The 20,980-nt window shown below is 38.8% G+C and overlaps 1 protein-coding gene across 1 annotated transcript in view; it reads left to right on the top strand.

Moving 5' to 3' along the window:
- Nucleotides 1-20,980, top strand: part of LOC114054294 (carboxypeptidase A6-like) — a 328,051-nt gene that overhangs the window by 249,415 nt on the left and 57,656 nt on the right. Inside the window, exons 5-6 of the mRNA XM_027877497.1 lie at nucleotides 260-361; nucleotides 953-1,057. Of these exons, the coding sequence (XP_027733298.1) occupies nucleotides 260-361; nucleotides 953-1,057 (207 nt within the window). The remainder of the gene's footprint in view (nucleotides 1-259; nucleotides 362-952; nucleotides 1,058-20,980) is intronic.

Below are 20,980 nucleotides of genomic sequence, written 5' to 3'. Positions count from 1 at the left end.
TAACACATCAGTGATCTACAGTATTAGTATGTCAGACAGGATAAATGCTTTAAAAACTAGACCTAAAGAGGCATCCTACTATTAAAAATAAAAAGGCAGAAAAAGAGATGGGATCAAATAGGTTGCCTAAAGTACAGGGTACATAAAATGGGATTTTCTGTGTATGTCATGTTCCATGTGATAGTTCCTGCTGGCATTCTCCTTTTCTGCCAAAATTGTAATTGATTCTGACAATTTTTTTTTATTTTTGTGATTTTAGATTCAAAACTGGATGCATCATTTGAATAAAACCCACCCGGGCCTCGTTCACATGTTTTCTATTGGAAAATCATATGAGGGAAGATCTCTTTTTATATTGAAGGTAAAAAAAAATAAGAAATTTCTGTGTTCGATGGAAAGCACTGTGCCTACTTTTTTCAGATGAAGTACTTACCAAAACATTCATATTTTTCCACTTTGTCACAGGGCTTTTTATTGAGGTTGGAGGTGGGGGGGGGGAAGACTCTACAATTCTCACATATTCTCAAAGTCAACCTCAACTCCTAATCTGGGGACATTTTTACTATTAGGCTGTTGAATTATAACTTATTTTGCCCAACTGAAAGTTCTCGAAAAGCCTGTTCAGTTGATGCATTTGAAAAATTAATGGTCTAGGAAATTATGTTTCTTCAATGTTTAAGATGAACTTTTGAAAAGCTAGATATAGCTAAGACCTCTGAATATCATGTCAGGGGCTATATATTGGATATTGAATTGGAAATCACCTAGCTTATGATTTTCCTCTTCTGTATAAAGCAGGCCTAGACTTCCTGGACAGATAGCAAATTCATTTCCCTTTTTGGTTGGTTATTCAACAAAATAAAGGTATACTGAAGAATGATTCTGAAACCTTGCTGTTGGTCATTGAATCAAAAAAGCCTAAGATGGTTGTTATGAATACCTCTGTTTTCAGCTGGGCAGGAGATCCCGGGCTTACAAAAGAGCTGTCTGGATAGACTGTGGTATTCATGCAAGAGAATGGATCGGTCCTGCCTTTTGTCAATGGTTTGTAAAAGAAGTAAGTTGAAACACTTTTTGCAATCCTTTTTCAGGATTCATGGCCTATCAGGGCTTCCATGGGTGTTTATTCTCTCCAGAAGCAACAAAAGCAGTTTTAAAGCCAGTGGCAGTCAACTGAATGTTATGAAACTAAAGTGGTTGAAATACTTAAAATGCTACAGTCCCTAATTGAATTCCAGGAGATTGTCCCATGTATGATATTCAGCTTGGAGGCCATGGTTCCCTTCATCTTCTCTTCAAAATGGCTATGTATATGCTATATTTATTAATGAGGTGATGGTAGGGCTTTTGTGCTTTATAGTGTCACCGTTACTTACACATTTGCAAAAACGGGGCCCTTAAAATACAGCAGTGAATTATACTTTAATTCTGTAACACTCTGTATTAGGCAAAGTTAATGACATTTTCATCCAGTCTGGCTCAGTAGGATGAGGTAGTTACTTATCCACTAAATCTGAATTACCACTCCCTAGTCTTTTTACTCAGCATACATTAAGCACCATATGGAGAGAGAAACCATGATTCATCCATTCAATACAGAACACTGTACTAGTTGCTATGTGGGCATGAAAAATAATAAAACTAAATTAAAGGACATAGCCCCTGTGATCAAGGAGCTCACCACCCAATGGGAAATAAGGATGTGAAAATTGAGTAAGTACAAACAGAACAAGGGGAACATTGAGAAAAGGATCAAGAAAAGCGAAACCTGCTAAAAAATAATTAGAGTTTTATAGTGGTGATGTGGATGTGAACCTGGCATCAGGAGATCTGGGTTTGAATTCTAGAGTCAATATTTATTTATTTTGTGACCATAAGCAAGTCATTTGACTTCTTTGAGCTTCAGTTGTCTCATCAGTAAAATAATACATGCACTAATAACATCATTTATTCATTCATTCAACAAACATTTATTAAGCACCTGTTATACTCCAGGCACTGTATTTTAGGCATAGGAACACAGAAAGACCCTATATTCTAGGCACTTAAACAGATAAGTACTAAAAAATACATACAAGGTAACACAGACAAGTAAACTCAAATCATACGTCAGATAAACACAAAATAATTTTCAAGTTGAAGGGAACTGGCACCTAAAGTACTAGCACAGCGCATATGACCAAGTGGATGCTTAATAAATGCTTCGTCCTGAGCTCAAATCCAGTCTCAGACATGTATAAGCTGTGTGACCTTGGGCAAGTCACTTAACCCTATTTGCCTCAGTTCCTCATCTGTCAAATAAACTGTAGGCAGAAATGGAAACCACTCCAGTACCTTTGCCAAGAAAACCCCAAATGGGGTCATGAAGAGTCAGACACGACTGAACAAAAAGAAGAAGAAATGGTACTTATGCCAAGAACTATTATGAAGAAAGTACTTTGTAACCTTTACAGCACTATATAAATATGATTTATTATTCTGTGAGCACGGAGTAGCTTCTTGGAGATGAATCTTGAAGTGAGTTTCAAAGATGAAAAGAAATTTAGTTTGATTGTGACAAGGAGAGGGGTTTCTAGGCAGGGGAGTGGTATATATAATGGCTTAGCAATGAAAATAGTTGAATTTTACTCCTGGAAAGGTAACATGGGGTTAGTTCCCCAAAGAATGGGGTGGTTCCATTTTTCTTTTTCCTACCATAGAATGAGTTGGGGGAAGTAAAGGGAAGAATTATCTTGATCTAAGTAACAACCCTGCTTGCCATTTATTTCTTTTCTTACACAATTCAGTGGCATTCTCTGAGCACGTTGATGTACCATCATCCTGTAACATTCATTAAGTTTGCTGAGGTGCCAGAGATGGGTCAGGGTATCTTCACAGGGACACGGTCTGCTTCAGAGTAGTACAATAACCCTGTTCATGAAGCCCTCACACACACATACACACACACACACACACACACACACACATACACACACACACATCTCCCCTCACTTACACTACCCACTTCTGCCATGGTACCCTGCTGCCCTGATCAGCTGAGCAATGTCAGCAGCTTAAAGTAGTGAAAAAAATGGATTAACAACAGTTAGCTTTTAGGTCAACAGATATATGAGTGTGTGGCAACCATGCAGGAAATTTTAAGGAAAAGGAGACGTAAGGCACTCTCCCACCACCACCCCCAACAGAGTCTGGGGCAGGAATGCTCTCATATTCGGGACTTGCTCTCTGGCTATCATCATATTGCCCAACTCTACATTCATAACTGGGGCAGCTAGGTGTCACAATGGATAGAATGTAGGCCCTGGAGTCAGAAAGACTCCTCTTCCTCAGCTCAAATCTGGCCTCAGACACTTACTAGCTATGTGACCCTGGGCAAGTCACTTAACCCTGCTTCCCTCAGTTTGCTCATCTGTAAAATAAGTTGAAGAAGGAAATGGCAAACCACTCCAGTTTCTTTGCCAAGAAAATCCCAAAAGGGATTATAGTCAGACACAACTGAAAAACGACTAAACAATAACATCTATAACTGATGTAGGCACATGAAGAAAACCAGCTAGATACAACAGCATGGTGTAGTTAAAAATGTATTGGCTTTGGAGACAAAAGACCTGGGTTTAAGTCCCTGCTGCCACTAACTAGCCAATTAACCTCTAGGAATTTCAGTTTTTCTCATCTATGAAATAAGGAAAAATAATACTACAAATAAGGAAAAATAATTAACCTCATAGGATTGTTGTAAAGATCAAGTATGATAAAGTATTCAGTGCTTTACAACCACATAACAATTCAATACAGTCAATAAATACAGGCATGCCCTGTTTTATTGTACTTTGCTTCATTGTGCTTCACATATACTGTGTTTTTCACAAATTGAAGGTTTGTGTCAAGCAAATCTATCAGCACCATTTTTCCAACAGCATGTGCTTGCATCATGTCTCTGTGTCACGTTTTGGTAATTTTCACAATATTTCAAACTTTTTCATTATTATTGTATCTGTTATAGTAATCTGTGATCAATGATCTTTGATGTTACTATTGTAATTGTTTTGGAGCACCATGAACCGCACCCACGTAAGACAGCAAACTTAATCAAGAAATGTTTTATGTGTTCTGACTGCTCCACCCACCCACCATTCCCTGTCTCTTGCCCTCTTCTTGGGCCTCCCTATTCCCTGAGAAAAAAACAATATTGAAATTAGACCAATTAATACCCTACAATGGCCTCTAAGTGTTCAAGTGAAAGGAAGAATCAATCTGGCAAACTTCATTGTTGTCTTATTTTTAAAAATTACCATAACCACCACAACCTTCAGCAACCACCACCCTCATCAGTCAATAGCCGCCAACATCGAGGCAAGATCTTCCTCCAGCAAAAAGATTACTACTCACTAAAGGCTCAGATGATGGTTAGCATTTTTCAATAATAAAGTATTTTAATTAAGGTGTGTCTATTGTTTTTTTAGATGTAATACTATTGCACGTTTAACATACTACAGTATAGCGTTGTCGTTGTTTGTCCTCCATTCTTGAAGAGGACCAATGACATCATGAGGGCAACGTCTTGACTTGCACATGAATTGGTTTTAAGTGAGCAGAACTGTGCAAAGTTATCAGCCTTACTCTCTCCTCCAGAGTCATTGGAGACCAGCGGCAACACAAAAGTCAAGAAGACTGGCAGTGGCCCAGGATGCAGTGGGTAGTCTTGGCCTTTCTAAATTAAGCCCTTTCTCAGGTCTCAGTTTGTCTGAGGCAACATCCATTCAGTGACTAAGGGCTAGGTAAACATAACTTTTATATGCACTAGGAAACCAAAAAATTCCAGTGACTTTATTGCAATATTCACTTTATTGTGGTGGTCTAGAACCAAACCCACAGTATCTCTGAGGTATGCCTGTATTTATAAGCACCTACTATATTTCCAGGAAATATGCTAAGAGACTGTGCCTCCCTTCAAGAAGCTCGTGGTCTAATGGGAGAGACAATATGCAAACAACTGTACAAACAAGATAGACTCAGGATAAATTGGAGATAATCAACCGAATGAAAGCATTAGAATTAAGGAAGAAGGTCAGAAAGATGTCCTATAGAAGGTGGGATTTAGGGGAACTTGAAGGAAACCAGGAGATTTTCTCATGAGGAGAGAGAGAATTCCAAGCACGAGAGACAGTCAGTGAAAATGCCCAGGGTTGGAAGATGGAACGCTTTATGTGAGAAACAGCAAGGCCAACATCACTGGATCATAGAGTGCATGGTAGGGTATAAAGTGTAAAAGATTGGAAAGGAGAGTGTGGTTTGCAGGTTGTGAAGGGCTTTGAATGCCATAGGATTTTATATTTGATCCTAGAGGGACTAGGGAAGTACTGTAGTTTATTGAGGGTGGAGGATGACATGGTCAGACCTACACAGTAAGATGACTTTGGCAGCTAAATGGAGGATAAACTGGAGTGGAAAGAGACTTGCGGCAGGGAGGCCAACCAGCAGGCTATTGCAATGGTCCAGTCATGAAGTGATGAGGGCCTATATGTGCCAAACATTTCTGCATCACTTCTTACGTGCTGGCCACTGGGGGATTTGAGAACAAAATGAAACAGTCGCTGCCCTCACGGAGCTTCTGCTGGTCAGCTATTATCATAGATTATGTGGTCTCTCAGGTCCTTGCCACCTGACGATACCATAATCCTGTTAACTCTAACTCTATTTCATGTCTGTGCTTGAAATAATCATTCTTTGGCTTTCCCTGACTTTGATTTCCCAGACACACACACACACACACACACACACACACACACACACAGCGTGTCTGCATAAGCAGTACAGTATTTTAAACAGTGCTAAAGTCAGGCCATCTGGGTCCCCCTGGAGCAAGTACCTTGGCTGCGTGTGATTCTGACACTCTAGAACTAGATGCCAGACCTGGCCTATTTACACAGAAGCACCATTTCTACTTCCCTCCGTCTCTCCTTCAGAGTACTCCTTTGCCACCCCATACTGACTTTGCATGCCAGCAGGAGCACCACCTCCAGAACAAGGCCCTGCCTCCCCACTTTCTTCTATCAGCATTCCTGCATTCCCCTGGCATACTCAGAAAGACAGGACATTGTATTAGGAAAAGCCCAGGATCAACGTCAAGAGCTCTGGGTTCTAGTCCTGGCTTCGCTACTAACTAGCTGTATAACCTTGAATCCATCATTTTCCTCTCTGAGCCTCGGTTTATTCATCTGCAGAACAAAAAGACCGGACTAGAATCAGGTGGGGAACCTATGCAAGGCCACATGTGGTGCCTTAAGTCCTCAAGTGCAGCCTTTTGACTGAATCCAAACTTCACAGAACAAATTTGTTCAGTCAGGCGACCGCACTTGAAGACCTAGAGAACCACATGTAGCCTCAAGGCCATAGGTTCCCCACCCCTGGGCTAGATTATCTTATGGTCCCTCCTTTCTCTAACATTCTGTAATTCTCTGAACCTCCACTTACACTTCTGTGGCTCCCATAACATTGGCCAAAACATTTAACCTCTCTGGGCCTAAGTTCCCTTCTTGGTAAAATGAAGAGCAGCTAAGTGGTACAATGGATGGAGTGCCAGACCTGGAGTCAGGAAGACTCCTCTTCCTAGTCCAAATCTGGCCTCAGACACTTATTAGCTGTGTGACCCTAGGCAAGTCACTTAACCCTGTTTACCTCAATTTCTTCATATGTACAATGAGCTAGAGAAGGAAATGGCAAACCATTCTTGTATCTCTGCCAAAAAAAAAACAAAAAAACCCAAATGGGATCACAAAGAGTCAGACACATCTGAAATAACTAGCAACAAGAAAAAATGAAGAGGTTGGATTTAAGTGCCTCTGATGCATCTATGATCCTAATCCTAGGATCATAGGATCAGAGGATTAAATCTATGATCCTAAGTATCTGGGTGTCCCAATGAAGGAATAGAGAACAGCAAAATCAGCAATCAGTATTTCTGAATGGGTCACCAGGCTGGAAAGTTTGTTTTCTTATTTATTTTTATTCACTTAAATAGAACTCATATTTCAAACAAAGAATCAACAGCTGCTAAATGGAGAACCTTGAAAAACAGGCCATCAGAAATGTAAATTACACCATGTATTTTTTGTTGCTTCATCTCTCAAACTGACAGCTATCTAATTGTGTCAGAAAACACTCACTTCATTTTTCATGCTTTTTTTTCTGATTTCTATACTTGCCATCTTCCTCCCTATTTCCTAACACTTGGAGTCCATCAAATTCTATTTTGGTTATGGTTAGGAGCTCCCACAAGCAAAAGAAAATTAAAATTAATTTGATGGATCATGATTGGAAAATCTCTCTCCTGTAAATGATTGCTTATTACAAAAGTTGCAGAACCATTGCTAACATTGTACCATTATCCATGGCACTTTGTAATATTTTCTTTGGCTTTAGTAGAGTCAGTATTGAAATCACCAGATGCTCCCTTCCCTCTGGAAGCAGAAAGAAGTTTAGAGGAATGCTGCCCATTGGCAATAAAGTTTCCTCCACACAAAAAAAAACAAAAACAAAAAGCAGGCTGAGATAGATGTTACTGGCTTTGCTTCACTTCAGTAGAGGAGAAAGAAAACTGGAGAATATGAACAAATAAGATCAAAGGAAGTGGTGAAAATCTTATGAAAGACGCTGCCCAAAGGAAGTAGAACAGAACCCTGAGGAAGTTGGAGGAGTTATAGGCTATCAATCCAAAGGAGTTTTTAGAGGGACAAAAAAAAAGGAAGAACCTCAAGAAAGGCAGAAAGAAGTAGATTTGAGATAGTGAAAATTAGTTGTCTTATAAAAACTAAATAAAATTAGGAAAATGAATAGAAAAAAAAATCCTGATTTTCCCATTCCCGGAAGATTTCTATACATTCTCCAATAAGTGTTTTGTTATTGTTGTTCCTAGTATGTAATCAGCATGAGACTTTATGGAGGATGAAGACAAAATACAAAATGTTGTCTGTTCCCTCAAAGAACCTACAATCTAGGTGTAAAAATAGGAGAAAGTACCAAATGAAGTGTGAAATTGTGTAGTACAGGGTAGAAGTGCTATAAAAATTACAAGCAAAGGAATCAATGAGGGTCAGAGAACAGAAAGCTTTATGGAAGAGATGGAACTCAAAGTGGACCTTAGAGCAAAGGTAGGATTTAAAGGCACAGAGGAAGGAGTAACGATAGGGTCAGAGGCATAGAGCTAAGATTGAACCCCACATCTGGGAAAGTGAAATGACAAACTATTTTAGACTAGAGGGGTAGTAGTTGGATATGCAACTGGAAGATGGGGTCAGCCATGCTTTACTCTTAGGAACTAAACAGAAGTTTATTATGTAAAAGAAAATTGGAAGCCATTAAACAATCAAATGATATCATGAAAGCCCTGTTTTAGTGTAATAAAGAACTGTCCAATAAGCCCAGTCCTAAGCATGTGTAGAGTACCACTGATACAACTGCCCAGGTAGCAGAGACAAGGGAGCCTTTTTCCAGAAGAGTCATGACGACATACAATGTAAGTGCCTTAGACAGACTTTGGAACATTCATAGACTTCCTGTAACTGGTCACTTGTTAAATAGCAGCCTCTTTGATTGGCTATACTTGTAGAATCAGAACTGGGGCCTTCAAGGAGGCATTACTTAGCCGTGGCTTTTCTCTTGGTTGGGTCTCCTCATGCTTGTTTCAACCTCCTTTTTTTGGCTGACTTCTTTCTGAAAGTTGGAATCTGGTGAAAGATAGTGCTGTGTGGAGCCAAGGCTTGGGCCTTCTTCCAATGAATCCAAGTCTCATTTCATTTCCTGCTTGGGCATTGTTCTTTCATTTCAGGGGAAATATGTTGGAGGTTACAATCTTGGGAGTTTCAAAAGGTCAGGATTGCAAGCCATCTTGGAATACAGGAGCCTGGAAGTCTAGGATTCCAGGACTTGGAATTCCAAGGATTCCGGAAGTCTGGGAGTCTGGGAATTGAGTCAATAATGTGTTTTACAGCCAACCTGAAATAAGAATTCATTTAGCAGGTATTGATGGGTTGCTATATAGAAACTGTATTAAGTCTGAGCCTGCTGTCCCCAGAGACTGAAATGGACAACTGTAGCCACACATGGTTAGCAGACTGAGTTCAATTACAGAATATCCATAGATACTCCAAAGCCTCTCCAAGATACTTCAATTACATATCATGAAGACTTTCTCAAAATCAGGCTCTCCCTTCTCTGGAATGGCATCAATGGCACTCTGTGCATATACATATAGACTGGGACCACTGTCTAAACCCCATTACATTAGGAAGATGAGGTGGGCAATCACATGCAGGATTGAGGCCTGAAATTAGGACATCCAGCTAGGAAGCTCTCATGATAATCAAAACATAAGGACATATAATTTAATTTTTAAAAAAAAAAAGTACTGGAAATAGAAAAAATGAAGATGATCAGCATCTCAAAGGAAAAATAAATCAATCACCAAATACTGATTGAGCCCCTGTTTGTATATAAGGATGCACCATCCTAAGCAATGAAAAGGAAAAAAAAAACAAAATATTGTCTATCATTGTGAAATTTACACTCTGGTTGGGGAAGAAAGACCAATCTAAAGGCCAATCTAATCAAACAAGCTTTTTTAGGTACTCAAGATTTTGACTTGTTTCTCCATCTCTGTCTCTTTCTTCTCTGTCTCTGTGTCTCTGTCTGTCTCTGTCTGTCTCTATCTCTGTCTCTCTTCTCTGTCTCTGTGTCTCTGTCTCTCTCTCCCATTCTCCCTCCCTCCTTTTCTCTCTGTAAATTCTTCAGCATAGGGGCAGCTAGTGGGCACAGTAGATAGAGCACCAGCCCTGAATTCAGGAGGACCTGAGTTCAAATCCAGCCTCAGACACATAACACTTACTAGCTGCATGACCCTGGGCAAGTCACTTAACCCCATTGCCTAACCAAATTTTTCAAAAATTCTTCAGCATCCACTTGTCCATGAAGTTATTCATCTTCTCTATCAAGAGGACTCCCAGATCTATACATCCAGCCTAGTCTCTCCCCCAAGTTTCAGTTCTAAATCATCTATTGCACATTTGAAATTGTATTTCCCAGAGATATCTTAAAGCCAACATTTCTAAAACTGAACTCATTTTTCTCCTAAACTGTCCCCTCTTCCAAACTTTCCTATTTCTGTCTAAACCCACTACCATTCTTCCAGATTCATTCAGATTCATAATGGTGGCATTTCCTGGATTCTTCAATTTCCTTCACACCACATATCCAATCAAGCTGCCAGATTTGCCCTTTCTACATTCACAACATATTTAATATCTGTTCCCTTCTCTCTACTCATGGAACCGCCATCTTAGTCCAGCACTCTCATTGTTTTCCCCACCTTAAGTCTCTCACCACTCCACCCCATCCTACACACTGCTACCAAAGTACTATTCTTTATCTACAGATCTGATCATGTATTTCCCCTACTCAACCAACTCCATTGCTTTCTAATACTCTAGGATAAAATATGAACTTCTCTCTTTAGCTTTTAAAGCTCTGCATAAGCCCGTCCCACCTATCTGTCTAGACTCATTGCATATTACTCCCCCTTCTGCACTCCATGATTTAGCCAAACTTACTCTCTCTGTTCCTCATTCATGGCACTCTTTCTCTGTCACTCTGTGTCTTTGCACTGGCTGTCCCTCATGCCTAGAATGCACTCTCTCCTCACCTCTGCCTCATAGTTCTATTTGTTTCTTTAAGAAGCAACTTAAGCACCATTTTCTTCATGGAACCTTTCCTAATTCCCCAGCTGCAAGTTCCCTCCCTCCCAGACCACCTTGTACCTAAATACTTTGTATATGTGTATTAACATTTATATTTATGCTGTATGTGTGTGTGTATAGATAAATAGATAGATAGATAGATAGATAGATAGATAGATGATAGATAGATAGACAGATAATCTATCTAGATATATATAGGGGAAGCTAGGTGGTGCAATGGATAGAACACCAGGCCTGGAATTGGGAAGATCTGAGTTCAAACCTGGCCTCCTACATTGACTGTATAACCCTGGGCAAGTCACTTAACCTCTATTTGCCTCAGTTTTTCATCTGTAAAATGGAGACACACTGGAGAAGAAAATGTATCTTTGCCAAGAAAATCCCATGGACTTTGTCCTTGGGATCACATAGAATCAGACATGACTGAACTACTGAACAACAACAAATGTGTTTATATACATATTTGTCATCTCCCCCATTTAAATGTAAGAGATAGTTTCATTCTTTGTAATTATATCCCTAGTGTTTAGCACCATACCTGATAGGTATGATAGGCATGATAGGCACTGGATAAATGCTTGCTCATTGATTGATTGATTGCAAGGTATGATGCCAGGCACTGGGATTACCAAGGTAAAACAAATATCAGTCTTTGCCCTCAAGGAACTTATATTTGGGAGGTGGAGGCACATACAAGACAATTATCAGAGAGAAAATACACTAATGACTAAGGAGACTGAATGTGAAAAGAAATAGATAAAAGTCATTGAGTCCAAAGTTAAGAGCCTGAGTCTGAATGCAGTTGATAGAAACAAGGAAACTTCTCACATGTTTTTCAGAAAGATTTTGCTTAGTATTACTTATCTTCAGTTAGCTAGAGTACTGAGCAGGTGAAATAATAATTCAAAAGGGAATAAGAGAGCATTTAATGAACATATGGAGAAGATTCAGTAAATAGCCAAAACCAATGTGCTAAAAATAAACCAGTTCTCAAACAGTCTTTTCCTTCTTCCTTCCCAAATCCTCACATTCTGATTGATGCCATTTTGCATCTGTCTACCCTTAGACCTATTCAGATTCCTCTTGAAACACCTCTGGTGCCCAACAATGACCCCACCCCTTCTCCTACACCCTCACACGTTTCTGATGCTAATTACATGGTTCAATAACAGAGGCTAAATAGAAAAGAGGAAGATTTAAGAATCTAATAGTTGAAATTCTGAAGAAATATTAGAGCTTGAGGGTGAGCAGAAGGAATGTTATAGGAATATTACAATGCATCCAAAATATATCTTTTAGATGTGGCCTATAGTTTCCTCACTATTTTTTATATGAGACTTAGACTTCATTGTTTCTGATGCTGATAGAATTGTATTTGTCTCATCTGTCAGAATCACCCCTAAGTGTGTAAAACAATTTCTGCCTGATTCACTTTCAGCAGTTTGCTATTGCCAACCTCTCAGACTGAGTATTTTAAATGGGCTGGTTCTGTGTTGGCCTATGAGTTATTTATAGCATTAATTCTTGGCTCAAATAATTTTGCATTGCCGAGACAAAGTTCACTATCGTCTTTGTTTCATAGATCATTTTTGAAAGTAAGCCAAAAATCACAAATTGAAGACACAAGGCAATGGAACTGAGCTAACTCAATAGTGCCTGTCATATATTCATTCAAAGCTTTTAGAAACAGTAGCCTGTTAAAATTCCACAGAGAGAGGCAGAGCACTTTGAGAAGGAAGAATCTATCGGTTAAAGTTTGTTGTCTTAGGGAAGGAAATGTGCCAAAAGTGGAAGAAATATAGAGATAGCCTTAGACTTGATCACCTATAATGGAAGCTATGGGATTTATGATTAGAGCCAAGGCAAGAAGAAGAATGGGAGAAAAACTTTAAATTCTCTCTGGTGTGAAACCTTCCAACATCAAGCAATTCCCAACAACTCTGATCTTTGCTGCCACATCTACCCTGAAATGAAACATGAAATTGATAGTGGATAGCGCCCACCTCATTTACACCTCATTTAAAAGTTAGGTGTCTTAGTATGAGATCCGTATCCTGAGGTTGATATACAAGTTGCCTGTCTCAGAGGATTATCCATAAATAAATGAGAGTATGGTCTCTTTTCATTCTGCTTTAGTTTCTGTGAACTTTGGGTTTAGGGAAATAAGTCCTCAGATATAGGGATGAAAACCAAAAGTTTTGGTTGAAAAAAGTGACATTGCCACATGTAGACTAAAAATAAAATAGAGTTTTCTAAGAAGAATATCTAAAGCACCTGTGCAAAATGTGCTAAGTAAAAGGGAATACATGGATAATTAAGAAGATAACTAATCCCTTTGAAACACTGATAATTAGATATAAAATCTGCCAAGTACTTGATTAGGCAAATAAAATTTCATATTTAATTACATAATAGAAAATAGCTCATCATGAGGAAAATTATCTGCATTTTAAATTACATATCTTTTTATCTGTAAGGTAAATACAGTACTTTGATTCCTCTCGTATTACCTGTATTTCCTGCCCCCCTCCTTCTTCTTGTTCTTCTTTTAACTTTTTTCATAATTGTCCCTTTTTCTATACCAGTGACCTTAGACAGATCCCCTCTATTGCCTCTCTTGGGCAGGCTTAAAGAGCCCCAACTTTTTCCACCTCTGGAGGTAGAGTAGACCGGATGGTGATATATACCAGGATAGTGACAGAGTTGGGAAAGAATCACTCTGCCCATTTGAGGGTTGAGGGTCAAAAAAAGTGAATGAGTACCTAGTTTCCCTCTTCAAGCCAATCTCTTCATACCACCAACACTACTGTTAGCTGTGAAGAGATGTGTGTGTGTGTGTGTATAAATAAACTCTAAACAACAGTAGTTGTGGTTTCATATGCAGTCTTATGTATTTGGATACTTTGTTCATGATTGCTAAGTTTAGAATTACCACAAAACAAATTTTTAAGACTAAATTGACATTCAGAGACATTAACTATTGTCCAAGGTCACACAGCAAGTGACAAAGCTAAATCTTGAAACTGAGCTTTCTGATTCAACTTTCAGTGAGCACTAAATAAACAATTTTACCAAGCACTTAAAAAAACACTAGGCATACAAAAAAACTCAATACCTGCCTTCAAGGAGTTTATAATCTTATAAAGAAGAAACACATACACAAATAAAATTAGGAGAAATTAGAGTAGGATAAATTGTATTGGTCTGAATTAGATAGGAAAATGCTAACTGTGCCAGCTACGCCATTCCAAAAAGATATGTATTCAAACATCAAAATTTGAGCCAAGGAAGTCTCTCCAATCATTGAATACAGTTGTTTACTAACAAAAGATACTCATGATTTATCTGGAGGTACCTACGTAGAGCAATGGATAGAGTGCTAGGCCTGGAGTCAGAAAGACTTCAAATCCAGCCTCAGACACTTGACTAGCTATGTGACCTTGGACAATCATTGTTTGCCTCAGTTTCCTCATCTGTAAAATGGCAATAATAATAACACTTACCCCACAGGATTGCTCGAGGCTCTAATGAAATAATTGTAAAGCACTTTTGGCATAGTGTCTGACACATAGTAAGTACTATATAAATGTTAGCTTTTATTATTATTATATGAGAAACATGCACCTTTCATCTTGCCATTACCACCATCCTGACTTCCCAACCAATGTGATATATGTGTGTGTATATGTATGTATGTATATATGTGTGTATATACATTATATATATATATATATATATATATATATATATACAGAATATATCTCTGACAAACAGAGGAATAGCAATGGGAGTATGGTTATAGAAAATGAATTGTCAATGTTTGAACTCATTCAGCCATACAGGTGTGGGAACAAAGTGTCTGCCAGTGACTGTTCTCCACTATCCAGACTGACATGGTGCTAATAGATAACTATAGGCGTATATTTTTTCAAGCAAAATCACAAGACTCATACCCATCAGTTCAATGAACTAAGAAATGTCCCAAAGGAGATTATTACAGCCTGTCAAGTCATGGGTAAATAACTAATGTTGAGTCAAGCACAACAGGTAATCAGTTATTTTCCATTCAGACTCAAGTAGGGTACATACATGAGCTACATCACAGATTCATACTGGAAAAAAAAAAACCAAGTACCGTCTGTCTTAGAGTAAGGATCCTTATCTGAACAATTGTGACAAGTAATCTTAGGAGGAAACAATTCCAAGAATAAGAAAATGGTTCTGAGTATACCAAAGTACAAGGACAGTTCTGAGAATTAGCCAGGTAGGTAACCATGAAGTGGTGAAATAGGGATGAGGGTATTGCTAAATCAGAAAATAGAGTCAGTCTGATAAAAACCTACCCCTGTAGGTTTCTGTGTCCAACATTGTATGCTAGGTGGTAAAATGGATAAAGTACTGGACCTGGAGTCAGGAGGACCAAAGTTCAAATCCTTTCTCAAAACTTTTTGTAACCTGCCCTACCCTGTTACACCTTATACTCCACCACCCACATACTCTGTGATCCAGTGACACTGCCCTCCTTGAGATTCTCTAAATAAGACACTCCCTGTACCAACTCTAGGTATTTTCACTGGCTGTCCCCAGTGCCTGGAAATCTCTCCCTTCTCACTGCTATCTTCTGACTTCCCTGATTTCTTTCAAGTCTCAGATAAATTCCAACTTCCAATAGGAAGTTTTTTTCTTGTTTCCCCTTAATACCTTCCCTCTGTTGATTATCTCCAGTTTATACTATGTATAATGTTTGCCCATTGTTGTTTGCATGTTGTCTCTCCCATTAAATCATGAGATCCTTGAAAGCAGAGATTGTCTTTTCCTTTCTTTATAACCCCCTCCCCCAATGCTTAGCACGGTGCCTGGCACAGAGTAGACATCAAGAAATATTTATTGACTGACTTAACGATCCTAGGCAAATCACTTTAACATCAATCTTCTTCAGTTTCTTCATCTATAAAATGGATATAATAGCACCTACCTCCCATAGTTGTTATGAGGCTCAAATGAGATAATATTGGTAAAGCACTTTGTAAACCCAAAGCACTATATAAATGTCAGCTATTCTTAGCTATTATTATTATTATATCTAGGCTACACGGACAACGTAAAGAGACATCATGGGGTCATAAGACTTGACCTAGAGCAAGACAGGACCTTAAAGATTATGTCATCCAACTGCCTGATCTTACAGATAAGAAAACTGAGACTCAGGGGTATTAACTTAGTTTTTCAAGGTCACATGAGTACACAGGAGTAGACCCTAATGCCCGGAGTCATAGCAGTAGTAAGTAGCACAGCAGTCTAAAGTTCCATAAGTCAAATCAAGCATTTATTAAGTGCCAGGCACTGTGCTAAGCACTGGGAATACAAAGAAATTAAACAGTCCCTGACTTCAAAGAACTCATATTCTTTTTGGGTAAGTGAACTTATCCATAGCATTCAGAATTTCTCCATTTGCTGTAACCAATGGTTCCACATGTGGATGGTGTAGTGCTGGCTGATGGAGAACCTCTGTTTTCTTGGTGTTGTCAGGTCAAAATTAGTACAAAATGCAGAAAATAGAACCATACTCTGTTGCATCTCAGCCTCAGAGGCTGCACTGAGTGCACAATCATCTGGGAACTAACAGTTGTACACCAACTCTCCCTCCACTTTAATCTTGTCTTTTAACCATTTCAAATTAAACAATTTACTGCCAATGCAGTAGCTCACCTTCATGCCAGTTTCGTCCTCATTGAAGACATCTGACAATGTTGGTGAAAACATCATGCCAAAAAGCATGGGAGCAAGCTCACAGCCTTGCTTTGCTCAATTGGTGACTGGGAAAGTTCAATAGCATCATCCATCATCCAGAACCTGTGTAAATGTGCCATCATGGAACTGGTGAATAATACTGATGAACTTCTCCAGGCAAACAAATTTTACCATGATCTTCCCCAAGCACTCACCACTAACAGTATCAAATACCTTGGTCAGATTGATGAATGTTGTATATAGACCTTTGTTCTGCTCCTGTCATTTCTCCTGGAAGTGTCAGGCAGCAAACACCATATTGACTCTTCCTCAACCCTTTATGAAGCCACAGTGGCCCTTGGGTAGATGATTATCTTCCAGGGAAAGGATTAACCTATTAAGGAGGACTCTGGCAAAAAATCTTGCTGATAATTACTAAGAAAGAGACCCCATCCCCACCCCATATTGTCACAGGACAATCTATTTCCTTTTCCTTTTATAGAGGTAGACAATGGAGGTGTCCTTGAATTCCTGGGGGATAATCTCCTCTTACCCTATAACCCAGTAGATTTGTCAGCTTTTGTATGAGCCGTGAACCCCCATCTTGTAAATCTCAGCTGGGATAGAATCATCACCAGGCTGTTTGCCAACACAAGAGGAGCCTAATGGCATTCAAAACCTCTTCTTCAGTTGGAAGTTTGGCTAGAGAAGGATTGACTTCAACCTGAGATATACAGTCAATGGTTTCAGCATTAGTTGATGATATTCTGTTACGAACACTATGAAAATGTTCAGCCCATCTCTCCAGGATCATGTCTTTATCGCTGATCAATGGGGTTCCATCAGCACTGAGTAGTTGAGATGCATCATAGGTCTTTGGTCTATAAATAGCCTTCAAGGCATCATAAAAGAATTTTGGATTGTTACTATCAATGTAAAACTGAATTTCATTCAAATTCTTACTAAACCAAGAATCCTGCATCCCTCTAAGCCTGCACTTTACTTTTGATGGAGTTAAACTCTGCCTTCTTAGAGATGGATAAACTATCCCGCTGGTTAGCCCTGTGGATTTCTCATTTTTCATTTAGCAGCTTCTAAATAAGTTCACTTGGCTTGGCAGTATACTTTCCAGGCATGTACACATAGATAATGAGGTTGACAAATGCATTGCCAGAGCTAGCTCAGTGTTTGAGAGGCTCTGAAGAAAAAGTGCGGGAGAAAAGAGGTATTAGACTTCCTACGAAACTGAAGATCTACAGAGCCACTGTGCTGCCCTCATTGTTACATGCCTGCAAAACCTGGACAGCCTACCAGCGCTATGTCAGGAAACTGAATCATTTCCATTTGAATTGTCTTAGGGTGATTCTGAAGATCACCTAGCAAGATAAGGTACCAGATATTAAGATCTTTTCTCAAACTGAACTGCCAAGCATTCAAACTCTACTTCAAAGAGCACAACTCCAATAGATTATCCAGGTTGTTCAAATGCCAAACATACATTTGCCTAAAAGACTATTTTACGGAGAGCTCACACAAGGCAAACACTCACACAGAGATCTGAAGAAATGATACAAGCACATTCTCAAGGTCTCTCTGAAGAACTTTAGAATCATTTGTGAGACATGAGAAATACTGGCAAAGGACCACCCACCGTGATGTGCCTGCAACAAAGGAGGGACTGTGCTCTATGAACAATGCAGAATTGCAGTAGCTCAAAGGAAACGTGAGATGTGCAAATTTAGAGACATCTCCACTCTAAATGTTCATATGGACTATTAGTGCCTGACTTGTAGTAGAGCCTTCTAAACCCATATTGGTCTGATCAGCCTCAGTCTGACACACTGTATCTTGACCCTGACGTAGTGATGTCATTTTGATTTATTCCAGGTATGAAGGACAACAACCATTTAATGGGAAATATTATTGTTGTTCATTTATTTCAGTCATGTCTGACTGTCCGTGACCCCATTTTGGGGGTTTTCTTAGCAAGGTTACTGAACTGCTTGCTGCCATTTCCCTCTCCAGCTCATTTTACAGACAAGGAAACTGAAGCAAACAGGGTTAAGTGACTTGCCCAGGATCACACAGCTAGTGTCAGATTCGAACTCATGAAGATGAGTCTTCTGATTATAAGCCCAGTGCTTTATCCACTGTACCACCTAGCTGACCCATCTAATGGGGAAATTATTATGTATTATATAGTAATATAATATAGCATTTTATTATAGTAATATTTATTAAATCCTAGCATTATCAACAAATCATTAATTACCTAGAAACTATGTCTCTAGAACTTTTTATGTGTAACAGAAGTCAGCTAGTACAGATGCATAGGAAGAGAACATGATCAGAAAGATAAAGTTTGACCAAAATGTAGCAGGCAGGAAGGGAAGTGGGAAATAAAGCTGGCAAGACAGGATGGAAGAATATAAGTGGCAGGTTATTTGAACCTCCTGTCAGCAATGGGGAGCCTCTGAGGATTTTTAATCAGAGGCATGCCATGGTCAGATTTATGCAACAGGAAGATTTCTTTTTTTCTTTTTTTTTTTCCCAGCTATGCAAAGGGTGAATGGGAGAGGGAAGAAACTAAAGACCTGAAGACAAAGAGAACAACTAGTAGGCCATTAGCATGGGCCAGATAAAAGGAAATGAAATTCTGATCTTTTGGGGTGGCAATGTGAATGGAGAGGAGAGGATGAATGAGAGGTAGAATCAGTAATATTTGGCAACTAACTGCTTGTTTGGGAATGGCAAGGTAACATAGCCTTTAAAGGTACCTGTGGTCTTTTTCTTAAGCGTATAGTTAAAAGACGAAGCTAGCGAAAGAAATGATGCTTTGAGATAATTTTTCTTACCCTTTTAAAATGTTTGAACTCTCACTGAGGATATCTTCATTTCTAGTACCATTTAAAAGGAGAACTAAGATGTACATTGTCTTTTCTTGAACCCTGAAAGCGTTTTCTATTTTCATTCTTTTGTTGTGGTTTTAATATGTACCTGGTTTAAAGAAGAAAAGTGGTTATTGGATATGATATGAATTTAATATGTAAGAACAAGGAATGCTAGTTTCTGGGCATCTCATTTTGGAGCAAGATACTTCTAATCTCTATCTTTTGTCTGAAACTGCATATTTCTTCAAGTTTTTTAGTTATGTATTTTATTTAAGTTTTACAACCAATCTACTTCCAGAAAGGATTTAAGGGGGCTTACAAAATTAAATACAATGTGAGGCAAGACAATTAAAAACAAAACCAAATATGAAGCAAGACAATTAAAGGGAAAACCAAAACAAAAATCAATTCAGAGGAGCTGAGGATTCCATGTCACAGTGGACCCAAGAGTACTGAGGCATAATTTAATACCATTATGTATTGAATTTAACTGTACATTTCCTGGGAACCAAGGCAAAAAGAAAAACATGTTGAATTATGTAGTTTTCATTGTTAAAAAAAAAAAGCCAGCATATGTTTGTTTACAAAGAAATAACTATTTCCTAGAACTGCATTCAAGGCAATAGGGAAGCCTTGCTCAGTGTCAGTAGGCTGCAAAATATTGATGAGAAACAGCACAGAAGTCAAACAGAAGCTGTCAGAGAATCAATAAATCAATCAACATGAATTAATTAGGAGTCTGGAAAGAAAGATGGACCAGACCTGTAACAAGAGCAAGAGATAATCAATGGACAGTCCACACACTCCATTGTATCCACACAATGTCAAGAGAACACAAGAAAAGTCCTCCAGCAGAATTATGGGGTCATAAATCTAGAGTCAGAAAGGAATATGACAGGCATCTAACCCAACTCCCTTTTTTTATAGAGGAAACTTAGATAGGAGAAGTTAAGTGGCTTAGTCAAGGTAGCACATGTCGTAATTGACTGAGCTGGAATTCAAATTAATTCCAGCTGTTCTTTTCACAATTCTATATTAGATCACCTATGGTGGATTTGTTGCTGTTACAGTTCAGTAGTTTTTCAGTGGTGTTCAGCTCTTCATGACTCCATTCGGAATTTTCTTGGCAGAGTCTAGAGTGGTTTGCCATTTCCTTCTCCAGCTAATTTTACAGATGAGGAAACTGAGGCAAACAGCATTAACTGATTTGCCCAGTGTCACACAGCTAATAAGTGAGGCCAGATTTGAACTTCACTAATAGTTTTCCTGACTTCAGGTCCAGCATTCTATCCACTGCGTCATGGTGGATTTCCAGGAGGACGTGAACCAGTCAAACAGGATAAGTAGGCATGAATATGATGCAGACTCCATCACTGGAGGGTATATTCACATCAATGAGATCACAGTACCATTGGAGTACTCAAGTACTGAATTCAGTAGGAATTTATTACATGGGCACTAACATCAAATATACTGGTTTAGCAAAAGAAACAAAAATGTCATTCAAATGGATTTTTGATACTCCATCAGAGCTTGGGGACCTAATGTTGAATTTTAACTTGACAAAAACACTCATGTAGCAGCTGAGATAATATAGTCCAGGTATCC

The sequence above is a fragment of the Vombatus ursinus genome, unplaced genomic scaffold, assembly GCF_900497805.2.
Source record: "Vombatus ursinus unplaced genomic scaffold, bare-nosed wombat genome assembly UNPS02014812.1, whole genome shotgun sequence".
NCBI lineage: Eukaryota > Metazoa > Chordata > Mammalia > Diprotodontia > Vombatidae > Vombatus > Vombatus ursinus.
Note: the sequence above shows the minus strand (reverse complement) of the source record. Positions and strands in the feature narration are given on the sequence as shown.